Consider the following 22,319-nt stretch of genomic DNA (forward strand, 5'->3'; position numbering starts at 1 on the left):
GGTTGACACACCCAAATGCCAAATTTTCATCCCAGTGCTGCTGTGGGCAGGCACCAGCAGGGAAATGATGGAAAAAGGCAGCAACACCAGCAAATGGATCACAGTGTGAGACCCAAAAACACCCTGTTTCACCAAAGGCTTTAGAAAGTTTTTTCAGGGCACAACCTCCACAGCAGACCAGGCGTTGCCAGCTGGGTTTGCAGGACTTGCTTCCCGTGTGATTTGGGGTCATCCATGAGCTGCAGGAATGTGGAATGCTCAAAGGGGGCAAAAACTTCTGAAGGTGGTGCTCTGGCACGTGATGGCAGCATGGGCGAGAGACAGCTTAGAGCTGGGAAAATACAAGCTATGAATTATCTGAAAAGACAAGTGAAGGAGCAGGGCTCTCAAATGACTTCATTCTGCTCCTAGAGATTAGTCTACATACCAGGCAGGGCATGCGGTTAGAGGAACCACATCCATTTTCTTTCAAAACTCAGCTCTCTCTCTACAGCTTTGGTTGATTTTCATATTTTTATTTTTTTCCCCCTGTCTTTAACTGATCTTCCCATAGATTACCTTCTTCCTTTCTGACCCTCAGAATGGCACCTTTAAACCAAAGCTGATCTCCTGTTTGGTTCTGCTGCAGACATTACAAGTGCCACTAAAAATGTGAATTGTTGAAAAAGCTGAATAATAACGCAGTAAAGCACACGTTCCCTTCACAAATGTATTGTATATCGATTTTTTTAAACTAATAACCTTGACAAGTGCCCACACTATTTTTTTCCCCTTAATGTGGTCTTTAGATTTTCAGCCTGAGTATTAGCATAAATTTTATGGGATTTTCTGGGCATATTTGTGTCTGTATCTAAGATATATGATATCAACTGGCAGTGATGGTTGAACTAATCAAATACTACTGACAAGTTAAAGCAAATTTTTAGGACTGTGAGATTTTGAGCATCTTCCCAGATACAGTATCTCCTGACTGAAAGCAGTCCTTGACTGTCAAGTCTAAATACCAGATTTGGGACTTAATCTTTATATAAGCAAAACACCCCAATAAGAATTATGTCTGAGTAAAGCCAAAATGCCAGGTCCTCCCCTTAAATCCAGCCTGAAATGTGTGTGTGTGTTTGTTTATGGCCCTTTTGCCATGGCATGTGAGAGATTCCAACCAGTGGGAACCAAAGGAGAGTCTTTCACTCAATGGACTTCTATTTTCTTTTTTTTTTTTTTTTTTTTTTTTTTTTTTTTTTTTTTTTTTTTTTTACTTGGCATTTGTTCCTTCTAGCAAACATTTTTAAAAACTCTCTTATTGCTAGAGGGAAAATTGACACCCTTTGCTTTCACGATGATACATTCCTAACACGTTTCCTTGAAGAGCTGGAAATGGTGCAAAAATCTGGTAAGATAAGTCTCTATAAAGCCTTAGAAGTCAAGCATTCCACTTTAGACATTTAAGACAAATGCATGGCAAAAACAAGTTGTGTTTCTTTTTTTTTTTTTTTAAGGTTTCTACTTAAAGTTCTGTGCCAAAGCTACAGTACTTATACATTTTCTAAATGTGTTTTAAGCAATAAGTTGTACAACATTTTTAGAACATGTGTTAAGCTATTTCTCTAAGAATGAAGCTCTTAACAAAACATAAGCACTCTGCATGAGATCTTAGCAGCAAAGTGCTTAAAAGATAAAGTAAGAATTGGTACCATGGGAAGAACACCAGCTGTAGAGCACACAGGTCCATTATGAGAAGTATGGTAGTGGGTAGGGAGAAAATGATTTAATCAGGAGTAAAACCAATTTTATTATAAGGGCACGCAGGGGGTGTGGCACCATAGTGAGAGGGACATTTCAAAATATCTGACAGATTTCAACAATGTGAAAACCCACCCTGTTCTTTAAAGTGACAGTAAACCCCATCAGGTCTCTCTTTTTGATGCTATTGTTAACAGTTGACTGTTTAAAGCTGGCCTGCTAAGATGCTGTCGATCTAGTTCAATAGTGTGTGGCAAAATAAAAGGCTAATTGTTGAAATACGATCAATCAAATATGATCTCAGAGTCTAAAGAAGATCCCCTCTGGTAACTCATTTGAGATCAAATCATTACTTTTATGATTGAGGTAATTGAATGGGAAAAAAGAAAGAAAGGGAAAAAAAAAAAAAAAAAAAAAAAAAGAGGCTTGAAACCAAAGAAGCAAGCAAGACATCTAAATGAAATGCACAAGTCTGCCTTTGTTCCAGCTTTGTCTCACATTACTCCAAGTTAAGGAACTGGGTCCATTCTTTATTTGTATATATCTCTTGAATCCAGAAATTTTGAAAGCATTTAATAGCATTTATTAAATAAAGTTGAAAGACGACTCCATTTTGAATAAGATTTTCTGCCCAAAAGTAGAGAAAACCATTACAGTACAGGAATCTGGTGTTGTGGGTGTCCATGTGTCTCCAAGGATTTTACCATTTTGTTTAGCAACAGTTCAGTGAAGAGGCTGCTCTTGAAGCCTGCTGAACTGCTACACATGAAATTTCAGTGACATTTAGTAAAACATTTCAGGACTATGTTGCTTCAAATTAGATTTGTTCAGCAGTTTTCATGGTCGGCCCCCGATTTGCATTCAGACTGAAATTTTCAAAAAGAGAAAATCATAGCACATGGGGAGAAAAAAAGCAAACTCCATTTTTGGAGTAACAGAACTTGGCGAAAGTGTGTGTCATTTTGTGTCATTTTAATTTGGACTAATAAGGATTTGCTCTTTCCTAGAGTTTTAAATGGATTGTGATCTCACTGTTTATTATGTTCCAACAGTATCGCTCTTCTAGAATTAAAAAGAAAAAAAAAACCACAAAAACAAACTCAAAGAAAAATAGAATAATCACCCAATCTTGTTTTATTTTTTATTAGAAACTCTATTTTAGCATTTAGTTTCTTTTATATTTAAATTCCTCAGCTCAGTCAAGCTTCAAAAGAAAACATTTTTTTTGTTTGCAAAACAGTTTTGGAGGCACTTGTGGTTTGTCTTTAGTGTGTTATCATTTTTGACAGCTTTGCATAGCCTAGGTAGGCCAACAGGGGTCTGTCTAATATTGTTGCTGGGCAAATCTTCCTCCCAGAGATGAAAACCAAACAAAATATTTTTGAAGCAGTAAGAAGGAATTAATATCCTTTCTCTCACAGTCCTCTATTCCTTGCTGACATTACATTCAGGCAAAAAAAAAAAAAAAAACAAAAAAAAAAAAAAAAAGAAAAAAAAAAAGAAAAGAAAGAGGAGAAAAGCATTCCCCATTATTCCCTTGTACATAGCAAGGCTAACACATGTAAAGCAATAACTCATTTTCTATTGCCATGTTTAGCATATGTCTCCTGTTGGCTCAGCAAGGCCTTTAGGCCGGTCCCTTGAGCCGTCCATCGTTGGCAACTCTTAGCCCCTCGGCCTCAAAACCAAATAGCTTTGAATCATGTTGAGCTGTGATGCTAATTTTCATACTGATGCATTATGGGAATAAATGTATCTGACATACTGTGTCAATGGTACTATCTCTTTGTGTCTCTTGTTGTTTTTGTTGTGTTTTTTTTTTTTTTTGTTAGCTGCATTCCTACAGATGGTATTCCATTGAAAATGTTCTCTTCCTAAAAAAAAAAAAAAAAAGGGGGGGGAAAAAAAAAACAACATGCACAGCACCAAACCTCTAGGTGCAGAAGGCTGTTAACGGTTGCTGATGATAGTAGGCAAACATTAACATAATAATTAGTGTCTTGTAATTGTTTCATTAAAACCGGTTGTTCCATTTCTCCTCGTGTTTTCCCAGAAGAGAAGCTGAATTTGGACGACAGCCAGTGGGAGGACATCCACGTTGTCACCGGAGCACTCAAGATGTTTTTCAGAGAGCTGCCTGAGCCGCTGTTCCCATACTGCTTCTTTGAACAGTTTGTGGAGGCAATAAGTAAGTACATCACATACAGTAGCAGTTAGTGAAATAGCCTGTTACATAAAAATAATAATAATAAACTCAAAAATAGAAGAGCAGGGGCATCTCAAATCTGACTTACCTTCCATTATCCGTGATCCTGTATTTATATTGTTTTTTTGAGACTGCCTTTTATGTCTTACAGCGTATAGGTATTTAACTGGAGAGAAGGAAAAAAATATTGAATTATTGATCTATAAATTTTGTCTCTGCAATTTGACTGTAGTGCCTAAAATGGTTTAGGAAAGAAATTAAAATGTGTATGTATTCAAAATATGCTAGGCTGATAATCCACATATCCCCAAACACAAGAGAGAGACTAATAATTGTGAATCACGTTAGAAGGGGCTGTCTTTATGTTAATCAGAATGAAATGTGTGTGTTTTGTTCCACAAGGTTGCAGACTCTTGCCTTGCAGTGATGACAAAAAAGAATGCAAAAGCATTCTTGTTCTCATTTTCATATCTACCTTTTGCTTGATTTTTTTTTTTTTTTTTGTCTAAAGTTGGCAGGCAGCAAAAGTATTTTCAAAGTCCCAGGCATTTATTCCGTTCCATGTCTCTGTGGTTTATATGCTGCAAACCCTCCCTGTATTTAATATATGCAGGTGCATTTTGTAAAACTGTATCGGCTTGGAAAAACTTGACAAAAAACCCCAGTGATTTGGGGGTTTGCTCCTGTTGGAAAGGGAGGGGAGGGAGAGGGATAGCTTAAAGGGAAAAAGCCGAGTAGGAGATTAATTAAAGATCCAATGGAGAAAATCTCTAGGAAAAAAAAAAAAAGAAAGCAAACCCAACAAAGTACTCAGAGGTCTGATTTCTGAGTGATGGGCACACGTATTTGCCATTGCTGTTAATGAGAGCTGGGTGTGCACATGCGCAGCTGTCGGGGAATATGAAACCCTTAATGTACAGCTCACTTTGATTTTATATTCATAAGAGTCTTTAGTTCAACTAAAGCTTTTCAAGACCGAGCATCAGATATAATGAGGTTAAATACATCTCACAAGATCCTTCCCTGCTCAGTTATTTGGAGGTGCAGTGCAGTTAAACGTGCAACATAAAGAATTGCATTACCTGAAATTTACTCTGGCAGCTCGCTTTCTTCTCCTTCCAAATGAAATCAGGTGGGGAACATCATGTCTCAAGTTTAAGTTCCTGTTGCACAGCATCTGTAGTGCTAAGAGGGAAAAACAATAAAGAATTTCTTATTGTTCAGCTTCTGTGATGCCTTGGGATAAGAGGCTCATTGAAGCACCAGCACCTGAACATGTCCTTCAGGTGGTTTCCATCCATTTGCTCTGCCCTCTTGGAAAAGAGGAGATGAGGTGTCTGCTCATGGGGTGCATCTTGTCAGGTCATACATGCCTCCTATGCTGCTAATTCTGCAGTCCAATATTTAATATTGAGGAAGAACTTCTTTTCATCAAGAGTGGCAGAGCACTGGAACAGCAGCCCAAGGAGTTCATGGAGCTTCCCTCTCTGGAAACTCCAAATGTCCCTTCCAACCCAAATTATCCTGTAATTCTGTGGTCTGTCTTCTTCCATTATAATCCACCATCATACTGGTCTTCTGGAGCTTAACAAACTCATCCTCCTCTTTATCCGTTTTTTTATTGTCCATTGCGATATGTTTTGGCTATGCAAACACTATTGTACTCTGATGAAAGATATCAGGACACCATGATCTCACTCCTGTTGTCTTCTGCCCTAATCCTCTTTAGTGTCCAAGTCAGGGTGATTTGACATCTTTTGGTGGCCCAATGGGGATATTTTTGATAGTGAAAGTACCAGGTAACTGGCTGTAGACTTGTGAATTAAGTTTGAAAGCATGTCGGGAAGAGACTGTCTGCTAAAGCATTAATATTCATGAGTGAGAAATTAATGTCCCTTTCTGCTATTTGAACTATTATTAATTCTTATTATGATTTTGAGAGCCATTATACACATTGATAGGCTAATGAACAGTCATTTATAGAGGGATTTTAAGACAGTTTGTTCCAAGGAAGGAAATGCTAGCACTCTAGGACGTGCTTCGCACTATTTCAAACCCCTAATTCTTGTTGCTTGCTTTACTGCACATCAGGGTGATTTCTACCTAATCCAACTGTCTAAAGCAAGCTACGATTTCCAATCAATCTTCTCTTTATTTGGCCTTTACTGCCATAGGATCTACAAATCCGTATTCTTACCAACTCTACTTAAAAAACCTCTATAAACAACAATTAGGTGTTTTCAATGTTTCTGGAGCTCTTCTTTATGTTAATAGTCCTGAGGCAAAGTAAAAAAAATCTCTTTTCTTCAGTATCATTTCCATTGCAGATGATTCTTTGGCGATTTGTGTTAATTAATTTGCCTGGTCAGTACTGAGCTGCTAGAAAATTTCTTCTGCAGTTTGTTGTGAAAAAGAGACTGTAGTATCTGTTCTCCAAAAAAATCAGAATTACTAGCACGCAGTGATGGGTGTGAACTAAAGTTAGAATAATGCCAGAAAACAATTTGATTCCCAGATTGCCATGCTGATTATATCCCTGGTGCAGCACTGAAAGCTCCTTAGTCAGAGCCTTGCACTGGTTGAGTAAGGTTAAGGGATCTAAAAACCTACATGTAGTACTCAGTGACAAGTTCCCAATAACATTTATGAGGTCTTAGTCCTTCAGCTGGAGGTTTCAGGAGGAATTAGATCCCAAGAGGTGTGGTGGACTCCTTATTCTGGTAATATTGTAAAGACTGTGGAAAAAATTCCATAGCAAGCTTAGTATCAATTTTCCTGGATGCTGCTGCCATTTTAATTATGTGCATGGGAACAAAACTTTACAGTACTGTGTATCATGCAAATTATTATTATTATTGCTCTCCACCTTCATTTTCCCCTATAACTAACATTAGATATGGCCATGCTGTTAGAAAAATTTAGGTATGACCAGAATATCAGAAGATATTTCAGGGTGTTACAGAATTTCAGAATTCTGCTTGTTGGGTTGAACTTAGGTAATAACTGTCCGTACAGCTTATATCAGAGAATATATAAAATGTAAATAGAAGGCCACAATACCTCTGACCCAATATTAATTTTGTTTTCTAGGATTTGGAAAGTAGGGTGTTTTGGTTTTGTTGTTTTTTTGGTTGTATTTTTTTATCCAGTGACTTTTTCTGGCAAGTAATTTTGTGTTATTTTGGATGAAATCTGCACTTCTAAAGTGTGCCCAAATGCTGCTATGAAGTCAGGTTCAGCCACACTTAAATTACTCAGTACCACAAATAGTTCTATTGATTTTCTGGAAGATCAACAGACGTAGTTCAACAGATTGTCTGCAAGTAAAATTGTGCTTCATGTGAGTAAGGTAGTAGAAGTGCCAATAACTGAAACATTTAATCACCTTATTTACAGAATTCATCCTTCATAGTCATACAAACTTTTGCCAGGATTTCAGCCACTGAAATCTACCCCTAAAATGTGTTTAGAAATGTTAACAGGTAAACGTGTTACCTGATTCTTAGTCTTTATTTTGATTGAACTGGTTTTCTTGAAATGTCTCAGGCAAAGGCATGGAGAAAAAGAAATTTTTACTACAGTCTCTATGCAGTGAGGGCTGATATCCGCAGCACAGGAAATATTTGAATATCCACTAGTCCTTCCAGATCTTTCAGCTGGAGCAAGCTATATAGGCTGTGCATCTGTACAGACAGTGCATCTGTCCAACTGCACTTACCAAAAAACCTCACTGATATTCCACAAAGGAAAATTCCACCCAGTTTCCAAAGCTGTAACATCTGTCTCTGGTTTGGGAGGCTTGAGTTCAGGTCTTTGATTTTCTCTGCAACAGGTTGGAAAGATTACTACATTGGAAAGATTTTTTCAATGACGTCTAGTGATTATGCCTTCATTTCAGTTCCTTATCTCTAATACGAATTTAATAGGTGCCACATAAGCACTGTAGATAAATAGGATATTTATTGTTTAAAATGCACACACATAGGCAGATGTGTGTGTATTTATATATATATATATATATACTATAAATAGAAATCCTTCTGCCGGAATTACAGTTCTTCTGGAGACAGTTTTCTAAGTGAACATAGCAGTTACTGCAGTGGATTTCCCACTTGAGACAGATGAACAGAAGAATGAGATTAATTTAAAAAAACCCATAGTGTTGAAAATCTGACTTGCAGGTTTTCAAGCGGAATCCCTAGCCTGATACATCTCAGGTCTCAGTGTGCTGAACAGAAAATGTGGAGTCCACATCCATCACCATCTGGATGGTGAAAGGATCCCTGGAGAAAGGACATATTCCTGAAGGGCGACTACAAGAAAGATGGAGAGAGAGACTTTTTTCAAGAGCCTTTTTACAGAACAGTGGAGAATGGATCCAAACTGAGAGTAGATTTATCTTGAATATTAGGGAGAAATTCTTCCCTGTGAGGCCCTGGCACAGATTGCCAGAAAAGTTCTGGATGTCCCATCCCTAGAGGTGACCAAGGCCAGGATGGACAGGGCTTGGAGCAGCCTGGGATAGTGGAAGGTGTCCCTGCCCACGGCAGGGGGTGGAACAAGTGATCTTTAAGGCCTCTTCCAACCCAAATCACTCCAGGATTCTATGGTTTGTAGGGCTCCAGATCCAGTCAGCATACGTGGCTTCAGCCCTGGCGGTCCCCCAAGGATCATGCCCCCCAAACACTTAGACAAAGCAATCCTTCATCTCTGGAGCTCAGGATTTTCAGCCCTGACAGGAAAGGAAGCATTTCTTCTCATGGGGAAAAGCAGAGCCATAGGCACCTAAAGATCCTCAAAGGTCACAATTGCAGTACCTAATTAGCCTAAACACCTTCAGGGATAGATGGCAGCTGAATAAAGTTTTTTCAGAATTTAAGTGTCTAGACACCATCTAAGGTACACATTAGATACTCATTTAATTCTTGTTTTTCAAGATCTGGGTATTTTTTTTTCTTTGATTGCTCTGATAGACCATTAACACTTTTTTCAAATGATTTCACACATATCCTTTCGATATATCAATTAAGGTCTCCTGGTGCATGCTAAGCAGAATTCTCAATGTCATTCCTATCAATCCTACAATGTTATGTGTTACCCTACTCTATGGAAACTGAAGATGGTTATTTAGCATCTTACACATGATAGAGTTTTGCAACTTTTTTGGTTAGCAAAAGTTGCTAGATAAAAATTTTTTTACAGTTTTGCTGGTCTGTGACACTGGTCTTTACTGGTCTGGTCTGACAAAATCCACGATGGCAGCACAGCAAAGCAGTAAATTCTTCTTCCATGGAAATCATAGACTTATTTTAACCCTCAAAAGCTACCAGTGCTCTCCATGCTGGTCACTTGTCTCCATCTCCAGCATTTCTGACGTCAGTAAAAAGGTTTTTTCTGAGTTTTGGCTCTTGTTCTGCTTCACTAAGAGCCCCCAAGAATCTACTGCCTGTGTGGCTGGGGACAGCATATTGCAGAAACTCACATCTATCTGGGCAATGATCACACGTTGGGGTATAGCAGGCCAGAGCAAATTTTGCACTGACTAATGTAACTTTTGAGGAGTTTGCGCAGAAGCTGTCTGCACCAAAATCAGGCAAAAATTAGAAAAAAAACCAAAAACCAAAACCTGTGTCAGGAGGCAATAAACAAGTCATCGATACGTAATCACGACCAAAGAACTGATCTGCATTGGTTGAAAATATAATGTAGGAAGGACCTGCTCTGAACTACTATGCAGTGTTATGAAAATAGTAGCTGGGAAGCAGAAAGGAAGTAAATAGATTCATTTATTCTGACAGTCATAACATCCTTGTATCATCTTGGTGGAAAGTTACAAAAGATGTCTAAAGAGATTTTCAAAAGACATCTAAAGAAACCTCACTCGAGGCTTACAAAGAACAAGGCTCAAGGCCAACTCGTCTTGGAAAGACAAGTCAGCATATTGCACTGTAAGAAATCCATGACAGTCTCTTAACATCATCACGTAATAGGTTCCTGAGAAACCAAATCTTATCAGTCTCTGGCATTATGCAAATTTCTGTCATAATCTCAATCTGTGGGCTTCGAGTCCTAATCAAACTGCCTTCAGATTCACAGTTGGCGAGCCTCCTATTGAAATCGCTTCTCTATCCTCCATTTACTTGTCCAAGGAAGTTTTGGGGCTTGGCATGGCATCAGAAAGCCTCAATTTCATGTGAACACGGTGATTTATAAACAAATCCAAGGTTACCACAATATATTTCACATGATACATCATAATTAATACACTTTCTTGGCCAATTTTAAATATCAGAAGACAGTAGAGATCTATAAACTAATGTGAACAGAAAAAAAACCCCAACTTGTAGAAACAAGTAATCAAAAGTTAAGGTGCAAGTTTTTAAAAAAATTCTTTTAAATAAAGGAATGACTTTATGAGTAGCATAATCTCAGGGATACCCAACCATGCAAATGTATGAATATGTGTGTGGTATATACATTCTCCCAAACACAATAACAGTAAAAGGTAATAGCAGCTCATTCAGAGTGGTACTGTGTATTTTCAGTGGGGTTTTAATAACATTAAATCCATTTTTGAAACATCCTTGAAGCCTTATCTGGAAAGTTGTCTGAATATCTGATTCAAGAATCATTAACTGATATTGGCAGAGAAAGAAAAAGCCCTCACTTTTTAGAAGAGATGTCAAGATGATGAAGGAGACAGAGAGACTACCAGAGAAGGTTTCTAATCTATGGGTGTTAACAATTTTCAGATTAAAAGTGTATATGAGCAACAGTGAGTGAAACAAATAAGCAAAAGAAAGCATAAGTAAAAAATATTTAAATATATTTAAGCTTTAATGTTCCCAACATTATAGATATCCTATTCTAACACATTCCCTACTTAAATTCAAGCCAGTAATAAAGAATATCTCCAGTGAAGATTTAAATGGAGGCTGTTGCATTTGCAATAGCAGCAAACTGGTAACCAAAGAGGTTCACTCCAGGCTTTTGTTCCCAGGAGGTGTCAAGGAACAATATGTCCTGGTAACCTCCCAGTTCTTTCTCAATGACCTTTTCTTCACAGTTGCGAACTGTTTCTGCTCAACAGCATTTTTAAATAGATCTTTTCAGGTCTGGAAGCAACTCATTTACAAAAAGAAAAAATAAAAATTGGAGGTCATGTCTTTGAATAGATTTTTTTTCTTTTGAGGTGTAAAGTAGCCCAACTTAAGAAACTAAGAAATGTTAAGAAATAAGGGAAAGAAATTAATAGGTAAGACCTTTTTTATTCTTTTTTTTTTTTTTTTTTTTTTTTTTTTTTTTTTTTTTTAACTGGGAAGTTTTAATTAAGATGTTGTGAGAGAAATGAAAACAGAACCTACTCACGAAAATTTACCTTCTCTGCAGGGCTTTTCCCTGTGAGGGATGCTCAGGTAACACCTGTCCATAAGGAGCCTAAATTGATTTGGCATTTTATTTTTCTAAAAATGAGCCTCTGTGTTTGAAACAAGATAAATTGTGATATTTACTAATTCCTTTTTTTGGATGGCACACAATTCTACTAAAAAAGAACACTTAAAAAAATCCTAAATCTTCACTGAAGTAACATTTTAACAGGATTTTCCATTTTGTAAACTTTACCTAACACAATATTCTGGTGATCCCATCAAATGAAAGAAAATTTAAATTATATTTAATGAATAAAATATACCTTTTGAGCAAAAGAGGAGACCCTGCAGAACCTCACTTAAAGAGCTACACCAGTGACGAAAATTGCTCTAATATTACAGGGATAGAAAAACAGTTTAATTTGCTTTTATAAATATGGTGGAGGCTTTCCAATTATCATCAAAGGAAATGAGAAAGTTTTAAAAGAATCTGTCCTTGGATTTTTCTATCATGCAAAATTTTGCGTAGGAGGGACACATTCTCCCCCAGCCTAGTCTTTTTTGTTATTACAATTATAATTTTTTAGCATAGCAGAAATTTTATTGCGGATGCCTGGCCTGTCTCTTAACTCATGCTAATTATATTCATAATTAAATGTTAAACAAGAATTGACTAGGCCAACTGGCTTGCACAGGTGTTTGTGATATGAATGGTTTAATGCTCCCACAATAATTTATTGGATACAAATCTGCAGTAATCTACATAGAGAGAACTCTTTTCAAGAACTTTGGTGCACATGGTAGGTCCAGCACCATGTTCTGAAGCCAGGGCTTGCAAGCAGCATTTAACAAGATAATTTTTTGTTTAAACTCTGACTTGTCCTTGATTGCATGAGCACTAACATGGCTAAAAGTTGTTGTTTTTTCATTTTTTTTTTTCTGGGTTCTTACCTGCCATGGGGTGAAGGTCCTCACAGCATTAACATTTATGGGAAAGTGGAGTAGTCACTGGATGCTTGGTGGATATGTCATCTGCCTCACTTCAACCTGTAAAGCAGTAATTTATACTTATAACTGATGACCAGATTAGTCACAGAGGCTCCAGAAACCCTCTGTTAGCTTTACACCCAATTGCTGGTTCTCAAAGGATGGAATCAAACACTGGCAAATGGACAAAGAATGAGGTTTCAGTTTGTAGTCCCCACAAACTGGATACTTCCATTTAATTTTGGGGCATGAAAAATAATCTATTAGTCTAATTTAGACTCTTAAGAGTCTCTTAACCATCTGTGGTTAAGAGACTCTTCTTGTAGGGACAAAGAACTGGCATAGCTGCCCAGGGCAGTGATGGAGTCCCCATCCCTGGCAGGATTTAAAAGTGGTGTAGATGTGGCACTTGGGGACATGGGTTAGTGCTGGACTTGGCAGTGCTGGGAAATGGTTGGACTCGATGATCCTAAAAGTCATTTCCACCTAAATGGTCCTGTAATTTTATGAAAGAAAGGGCAGAAGGAAGAATAAAGCCAATTTATGAGTCTTTATCTGGGTTAATATACGGGAAACCCATGGAGAAAATCAAGTAGGAGAGAGTGGTGAAAGAGAAACTGAGAAATCCAAGCAACAACACTGGGCAGGAAAGGGTTGGGAAAAGAGAGTGGAGGAGCTCTTTATTGACTGTGACAAGATCCCTGTAACCTGGAGTGTTTGGGGGAGGCAGGGGGAGAGGAACTTCTCCTGAGGGTTATCTGGAGCTCTTGACAAAGTGAGAATTGGCACTCTGGGTTCGAGGGGAAAAATGTTTCATCAGGCTTGTGAGTGAAGCTTCCACTTGGGGAAAGTAATAACAGGAGGAGAAGCTGCCTATAATGCCCCAGTTACACAATTTCAGAGGTGCAAAAATGGAAGAAGTGAGGCGGGGAAAGTGGGAATAGAAGACCAGGAAGGGAGGGAGAAGGAGAACCTCTAAGAACAAGAGAAGGGGATGCTGAAAGCCATCACCCACTGTGCTGTGCTGTCTTCCTCCCTGCTTACACCTTCCTACAATCCAGGAGATTCCACCTTTCCAAATAAGAGTAGCACCACACCTCTGTGTGGTGGGACATTGGCTCTGAAGCAGAAAATATTGGCATGATAATGTCTAGGTGAAAAAAAAAAAAAAAAAAAAAAAGAAAAAAAAAAAAGAAAGAACTGAGTTGTTCAGTTGTTGCTTGAAGATCTAGACTACTACAACTGTGGGATTCAGAGTAAGTAGTAACTTTGTGGAGTATTTCTATGCATTCGAAATGTTTCAAACAACTGAGCTAGGAGAAAGTGCATAAACTTACTTCACACTTAGGACTATGAAAAACCTTTAGGTGAGAATCTGGTCAATGAAAAATTAAGTCACACAAACCGTATTTTTTTTCTGTTCCTTTATCACTGAGCAGTAATCATTCAGGAAGGAGCTACAGCAGCTCATTTGTTCTGGAAATGTTCTAGAAATTGTTTGGCATGGGGAAAGAAAGGTGAAATTAAGAGTTCCAAAAATCTCACAAAGTGAGCAGGTGTAGAATTGTCACTAGTGGTCGCAAAAGCCACCTCACAGTTTACCACAACAGCAGAAATATACTAAAGGGCATTAAAAAATACATCAATGCAGGGAGAAGAGTAGCATAGCAGTAGCATTATTCACAGAATGCTCACTGAATTTCACAGAATGTCAGAGAAATTTAAGACAGCAGTTCAAGTCAGGCCCAGATTTGCCAGTGTGAAAGTCCAGACTCCCCTTCCCTGGAATTCCACCCCATGGCATTGCCTGGCACAGGCCTGGCTGCCCAATTTCACTGTTTTGAATTTCCCTGCTCCCCACAGGAAATGCAATTGCAAACTGAAATACTTTGGGAAAGTATTGATGTCTCAATGTGAGGGTAGGCTGGTGTTCTCACCAAGGCTGGGCCAGAGTTCAAAGTTAATAGGATTTATAATGTCTCTTGAGGGACACAAATTGTGAAGAAGTAGTGCTGGAAAACTGGGTAATGTGGCTGCAGAAAGGCATCCTCAGCAGCTGTACTCCACCAGCTGTACCAGATAACAGCTAAAAGGGAAGTCAAGAAAAGTAACAAATAGTGTGGGAATGGGAACACTGAGTAGTGCTGCACATCCTCCTCCTAAATGGGTGTCAGTGAGTGTTGGCCCTGAGGCCACAGGAACTCATCAGACATGACTTTAACTTTTAAGGATGCTTCTTTGGATGCAGGAATATTTGCTCAATCCTGCCTTCTGCTGATAGTACAGGTATGGAATTGGAATTGCCAGCAATTTTAACATAAAATGCAATTTGTCTTGATTCCTGGAGAATGAAACTGCTCCCTTTGACTCCCTTCTACATAAAATTCATGACCCTGTGAAGCCTTGTGGCTGCTGGTGCATTTTGGCCCCAGCACTGATGCTTTCATTACTTGGGAAGGTAGTACATCACACAGATAATCTCATCGAGATCAGGAGCACCATCTCACTCACCAACAGCTCATGGCCTGGCTCAGTCACTGTTAAACACTTTTGAGTGATAGTGTTAACACTGGGAGCAAAAAACCTGCAGTCCAGGCACAAACCCTCTCCACTGAGGAGAAAATCAGACTGTGTGGTGTTCACTCATGCCAAACAGAAAAACCGGAGCAACCAGAAAGGACTTGCAAAGGTTTTAGAAACCCAAAATGTGACTGAGAGCTGCAGAGCTGTGGAAGCTCATGCAGAACACCTGGTGCTTGTAGCTCTTTATCAGAAGAGCCCCGGGAGCAAGGGAAATATTTTCCAAGCAGGAACTACTACCATGTCTTGTAAACGGAAAGAGTGCACACACAGAGAAGGAGTGAAGTGGCCAGGACTAAACCCCAATGTGATTTGTAGATTTTATCTTCTCCCAAAACTCCTGCAGGTGCCATTGAAAGTAGAGGGATAGGGAGGAAATTGGAATAGGGAGGAAATCCACAGGGTGCCTACTCACAAGGAGGACAAATAGAGTGAGTGCACAAGCTGGAAGTTCTTCCTTGTTCTCCTCTTCCTTTTTATTTTCTTTTTGTCTTTTTCTATGTGTCTCCATTTTCATCTTTCTGGTCCTTCATCTTTTTCCTTCTTTTGGGTGTCTTGGGGGTTTTTGGTGTGTTTTTTGTGTTTATTTATTTATTTATTGTTTTGTTTTGTTTTTGTGTGTGTGTTTGTATATGGTTTTTGATTTTTTTTTCTTCTCTGTATCCTTCTCCTCCCTTTTCCCTTTTCCTTCTCTTCTCTTCTCTTCTCTTCTCTTCTCTTCTCTTCTCTTCTCTTCTCTTCTCTTCTCTTCTCTTCTCTTCTCTTCTCTTCTCTTCTTCTATTTCTTTTTTTCTTCTTTCTCTTTATTTCCCTTTCCTTCTTCTCTTTTCCTCCTCCTTTTCTCTCTTTTTTTTCTTTTTCTGCTTCCCTTTTCCTTTCTCTTTTTCCATTTTTTCCTCCCTCCTTCTCCTGGTTTCCCTTTTAATTTCCTTTTAAGTTTCTTTCTTCATTTTTTCCCCATTTTCTCATTTGAATTTCCCTTTCAAACAAGACCAAACTGGGAGAAGCAGGCAGGCTTGCCTGGCAGGTAGCTTTACACACACTCCTGCAGCTCCAGCTCTGGGCTATCAAGTGCCACTTCTGGAGCAGCCCTTTTCCCTGGCTCGTGTTCCATTTGCATCTGGATGTTCACATGCAGCCAGAACCAACCTACACTCCCTGCAGCTGAGCTTGTTGTTTGATTTTCTTCACACCACAGATCAGGGCACCTGATGAGGCCACGTTCCTGCTTGCAAGCTTAAGTGTATAATTTTTTTTTTTTTTTAACCTAAAAATTAGCCCACTGTGGAAAGAGAAATCCTCCACAGAGAAATAATAAACCGTGATGAGAGTAACCACTTTAGGAGATGTTAGAATTTGATCCAGGATCTGTGGTTTTGCTTTGAAGCAGTAGCTGTCCTTTAGTTCAGATGGTATTTGTGAATCGCAGCCTCAAAAAAATAAAAAGGGGTCTTTTGGCACATTCTTTAGGCTGATGACAGGCAAAATGAAGTAGATTCTGTCTCAGAAATCTCCAAAAATAATCTTAGGTTTGACATAACACGCCATGTCATAAAGTGATATAAGCCACATAAGCACAAAGCAGGCTTTAAATTTAAAGAAGAATAATCCTATTTTCAGATAGGATACTTTCCATCAATTTGGATAACAAATATCTGATGCAGAATACAGCCATGTTAATGTTGAGATCCCTTAAAACCTGCAGCTCCTGGTTGGAGGTGGCAGCCTGCTTTCTACCTATGCTCTCTTAAAGTCACTTAGACCATCCACACGCATTAAAGATTTCTATCTGGAAATAAGGATCTGTACTCTTTCTTTCTTTCTTTCTTTCTTTCTTTCTTTCTTTCTTTCTTTCTTTCTTTCTTTCTTTCTTTCTTCTTTCTTTCTTTCTTTCTTTCTTTCTTTCTTTCTTTCTTTCTTTCTTTCTTTCTTTCTTTCTTTCTTTCTTTCTTTCTTTCTTTCTTTTTTTTTTTTACTTTTTTCTTTTCTTTTTCCTTTTTTTTTTTTTTTTAATGTCTTTAACCCCTCAGCACCTGTGATCCAGAGTTCCCAGGGCTAAAGAGTGATGCAAAATGCATTAATGCTTAGCACTGGGAAATCCCAACTCCTGGTGCCAAGAGGTTCATAAATATAGTAATGAAACCTCTTGACTCAAAAGTGAGCACTATTTAACAGAACAAGCATGAACAGCCTTTAGGAGATTTTGCAGCTGGATTTGTTCCACTGTGTCAGAGCTGAACCTCCATGATAGTAGTTTTAAAAAAACTGTGTATGGTTAAAAGAGAGAGTTTAAGAAAGCCAGGCAGCCAAAAATTAAAACTAAATCAGTCCATGGAAAAGGAAAGTAAATATAGTGATGCATCCATACCAGAAAAAGAGGCATCAAGAGTCCCCAGTATGAATCCAGTGACAGATGTCAAGGTCTTTGGGAAGTGTCCACTAAGCTTTATTTTGCACATGTTCCTTAACAACTAAAACGAGTATTTTGTGTGATAATTTACAGCAAATCATTATCAATAAATCAAAATCATGTAAGCAGTCATGTTTATTATATCCTTGTTGCTTAATATTCATGATAGTAATTTATTTTTATAGTACAGTTTCACTGTTATCTCCTCCTTTGCTGTAATTTTGAGACAAGCAAGCTGCAAAAGTAGAAGGTCAGGTAACCCTTTGAAGACAGTAAAAGTTCATTCATTTGGAATTTGCCTGCTTTGTTCTTTTGTTTTTTTTTTTTCCTAATGCTTTAGTGGCTCCTTAAAATATTTATACTATCATTCCTAACCTAGCATTATTTATTTAACAAATATCTCTGCAAAACGAGAGTTGCAGAGCAGTGTATGGATAGCAACTCTACAAGTGAAGAATCCAAAATTTCTAGAACTGCCCAGTTGAAAATGGTCATGAAATCTGGTGTCAAGGTCTGACAAGAATGCTTTTCTCCTAAAAAAATCTAAAATTCACAATTATTTAAGATTTCCTGATGTTTTTCAGTGGCCAGACTTGTTAATCAGGATGGCAATGATGGAAACAAGAGGTTTTATCCATGAAACATGCAGAGTACAAACAGCTACAATTTCTACCTGCCACTCCTACTGAAACACCTCATTATTGACTGAGTGAGGCCTTAGTAAGTTCAGATCTTAGTGCATTCAGATTTAACTGAGTGGCTCTTTTTTTTTCTTTTTCACATGTATTTTTTGGTTAAAAAAAATAGATTTCAGCTGTGCCAGTTGAGGTACAAGGACCTCCATTGTCCCTTTAGTGCAGCCATAAAGCACAATTAAGTTTAATGAAAAAGCACAAATTCAAGGATAACGTAGATGTCAAGATGTTCTCTATTTTCTATAAATCAGAAATCAACTGAATTCTTGATTTTCTCTGCATTCCTTCTCAAAAATATTTTTATGTCCTGCTGATCTGCTTCACTGTTTCACCTCAGACTGAGTTTGTACAGCAGAAGAATCATTCAATATGTTCTGTTTAAAACATTCATTCATTCTCTTCTGGTTAAAACAATGTAATTATACAATGGCCTCATTGGTATGCCCCCTTGTCTTTCAATTAAGGATGAGCTTTTGATGAAGTTGCATTGGTTACTGCACATAATCAATTGTTTCTCATCCAGGAACATATTTTTCATTAGACAGGAGGTGGAGGCCACACAAAAAAATATTGCCCATCAGATGAATGAAGTCTAAACCTACCTCATCACAAAGATAACATCTAAAAATGCTTCAGGTTTATTTATGGCAAACAAAAATATGACTAGGCTTCAAGAAATGATGAAGATAAGCAGACATAAAAGACATTTTTATTCTAAGTGTAAACTATCATTAAATGTATTTAGATTTATACCCTATAATTATTATGATTGTAGCAATTAATCAATCAACTGATTAACATGTAGGGTCAGCAGGACACAGTGATCTTATCTTGAAGCTTGAATTAATTAATTATTCCTTACTCTACATTATTATTTTCTACTTGTGTATGTTTTCTCAGTGTCCCTATTGAAAAAATATATCTTTTTTTTTTTTCCTGTGATGTATTGAGTCGAGCAGAGGAAGACACTGACGTGCATTTACTAATTTGCCATCAGAATTTCAAATTAATTAAAACATTTTTAAAACATTGCATAATTTTTAACTACTTGTTATATTCTAATTAGCAAGGTTCAATTAAATTGTTTTCAACGTAGCAACTTAAGAGCTCTCATCTCTTCAAGTGGAGTCAAATTCAGCGGGTGTATATTGTTGCAATGATATAATTCCATGTTCATTATCCCACAAGCCAGTGAAGTCTCTCTGAGCAGAGCATTTGTTTACTGTCTGTGGCAGTGTGAGGTTTTTCCAGTTCCACAGGCAATCCTGCTGTCAGGAGCTCTTCCTCAAATTCAGCTACGATTCAATTTGCTTTATGCAAAATTATTTTATGTCCCTGCCCATGGCAGGGGGTTGGAATCAGATGATATCTAAGGGCTCTTCCAACCCAAACCATTCCAGGATTCTGTGAAAGACATCCCTTCCAATAACCCCTTCCTTGTGCTGAACATTTCCTCTGTCTCTTTGCAATATAATTTGTATCACCTACTGGAACTCTTGCTGGCTCCAGAGGAGACACCCTATTGCCCCATCACTGCTCTCAATTTCCTCCTGGTTATCAGCCCCAGGTTATTTTGACATTCCTGGTTCTTAAAAGCTTGGGTTAGGGATTCTAATTTTCTTCTTCTTCTTCTTCTTCTTTTTAATGACATTTTTTTAAGATCTTCTTTATCTCATGTTGTCTTATCATTTTCTCTTACTCCATGGTTGCCAGCAAGCCTAGGAAGCCCTGGTGGTGTTGAAGAAAATCTTAAGTGCCCTGTCAGCACCCCTTTCAGTGGCTTGTCCCAAAAAAACACTCAAATGCTCTGTGCTTTTAAAGCCACATTTTCATGCTATGATCACCTACTAATCTGCACTTTGCCTGTGCTGTGATGAACAAGGGTAAAACAGAATTTATGAGCATCTCCCTCTCCTCTTGTGCTGCTCTGTGGCCATGGGACAGCCAGAGAGGTGAGGGTACAGTGTGTCTGGGGATGTTTTAGCCAAACAGACCAAATCTCCACAGCCCCCTGCAGACACACAGTGCAATCTCTTCTCTAGTTCTACTTTTCTCCCCTTTTTTCCAGTCTGTAACACGCTACCACAGTGAGTCCATGCTCTGATTAGGCTCTACTATTATCTATACAATCAAAAATAAAAGAGATGCTAAAAATCCAGCTGCTGGCTCTCTCGCTGAGCTCTCAGGAAAGTTCATATCCCAGCCCCTGGTGGTTTTATTTTCCCAATTTTAGTGCAGGAGATAGCAGTAATAGAAGTAGGTTTGGGGCTTAAATACAAAGGGTGGGAGAGAAGCAGTTATCATCAGGCTTTAGCTTTGAAATGTAAACTTAGCAAAGACTTTCCTGATGAAGTATACATATGGAACTACAAAATGCCACTTTTTATCCATTTGTTTTCCTGACCATAACCACGTTTTCACACTGTCAGCATTTTCATTAGAAGCTCTTTTTGTCAGAGGTTTATAACGAGAATGTAAAGATTTGCTATGGGCTAAATCTCAATCCAAGAGCAAATGTTTATACCAATTCTGAAAACAATCAGCTTGCCCATTTGTAGTTATGCATGTGTTCATCATCTGTTACTGCTTGTCCAATGCTCTGCAACTTCTGGAAGGAAAAAGAGACATCTGGAGGGAAAAAAAAAGCTATCCTGCAGATAGCACACTGTATGTTCTCCTGAGTTATTGAATAAGGTACTACAGAAATGCAGCTTTTCAGTCAATATAAATATTTTTTGCTTAAGCTTGTCAAAATTATTGTAAAAATATTGTAATGTACGGCTTAGCCTGGTCTCCTTTTGTGCATTACTTACATGGAATTTTTTGTAAAAATTCACTGGAAATTAATCACCTAGTGAACTCAGCCACTTTCATGATTCCAGGCACGACGAATTCTTTGAAAATGTTTTAGCTTATCTTCTGGACCTGAGGCTTGACAGGGTTTTCCTGTCTGCCACTTCAACTGTCATTAAGTCCCACGATGTTCTGGGTATGAGTTAAATGTAAAAGATAATTTACAGTCTTTATCCTTCTCTGGCTGTGTTGGTTTGAACAAAAAAGTGCACAGAGTGAGCACTTGTATATGCATAAAATGTATGTATATAATGATATAAAGAAAAAAAATTAACACAAAATAAAGAGAAAAAATATTTGTGCACGTTAAGTGTTGCCTGTGCACAACATGACTCGAAATTACTTTTTTTTCTGGGTAAAATTTAGAAATCATAGAAGCACAGAACCACAGAATGGTTTGATTTGGAAAGAATCTTAAAGATCTAGTTCCTAGCCTTCTGTTACGAGCAGGAAGAACTTCTAGTAGAAGAAATAAAGATAAATCAGGTGCTAATCCGAAAGTTGCCTCTTTTTTACACAGAAGATGCCTGAGGTTGTAGAGCATTTCAGGAAGCTTTGTAGTGCTTGGTATTTACATACAGTGCTCAGTGTTACAAGTATTTACTTTATAATAGCATTACTTACAAGTCGTTTTACCCAGTAAACCTCAGAAAAAAAAGTTTCTGCCCTCATTAGTGTTTCTCCACAAACCACAGTAAAAATTAATTGATTCACCCCATCCTAGACACAAATGTGTCTCCAAATTTAGCACCAACGTGGCTGCATTCACCCCTAAAGTATGATTGAAGCACTTGGAAAAGTGTGTATAGACCATCCTGTAAAGCCATCAGGGAATTTATTTTTTTCCTTTAGCAAATAATTCATGAGCAGTTATAACTCGTTGACAAATCATTGTGCAGACAATGAAAAGCGTTTTTTCAGAATGGGTCGTGAGCACACATCTGGTATGAATGTTCTCAGAAATCCTTCTGCACCCCACCATGCACAGCCCTTTTGTTTTGGGGAGATTTCGAGGGAATAAAAAGGCTCACCTGAATATTTGTGAACATGCAGGCACGTCAGATCTTCCTGAAAAATAACAAAAAATTAAAAGCAAAAAAAATTCTTTCTTTTTTTTTAGTTTGACTCACCGAGTTTTGCTTCCCACAAGGAACCTTTAAGAAGCTAATTAATTATGAGCTAATTAAACTTTGCAAAGTCATTGTGAGGCTGCTAGATTTAGTATTTATATATTTCAGAGCAAGTAAATGGAAGCACATAGATTATTTTTGTAAATCAGGTACGAAAGCAAAGCACTGTCCTCTCTGTCCCATTCCCCCACTCTACAAACATTTTTGATCTCTCCAAGCTTCACATTTATCTAGTAAGGGTTAAAGCAAGATTTGAAATCCTATACGAAATCTGTGGAAATATGTGTTCTGCATAAATCTGGGCCACAAAATTAATATACTTGTATACATTTTCCCCATCTGCTCTAT

General features: G+C 37.9%; 1 protein-coding gene across 1 annotated transcript in view; it reads left to right on the forward strand.

Annotated features, from left to right (window-relative positions):
• Nucleotides 1-22,319, forward strand: part of ARHGAP15 (Rho GTPase activating protein 15) — a 323,630-nt gene that overhangs the window by 259,233 nt on the left and 42,078 nt on the right. Inside the window, 1 exon segment of the mRNA XM_066323175.1 lies at nucleotides 3,794-3,928. Coding sequence (XP_066179272.1) covers nucleotides 3,794-3,928 — 135 coding nt within the window.

Source organism: Sylvia atricapilla, chromosome 7 (genome assembly GCF_009819655.1).
Source record: "Sylvia atricapilla isolate bSylAtr1 chromosome 7, bSylAtr1.pri, whole genome shotgun sequence".
Taxonomy (NCBI): Eukaryota; Metazoa; Chordata; class Aves; order Passeriformes; family Sylviidae; genus Sylvia; species Sylvia atricapilla.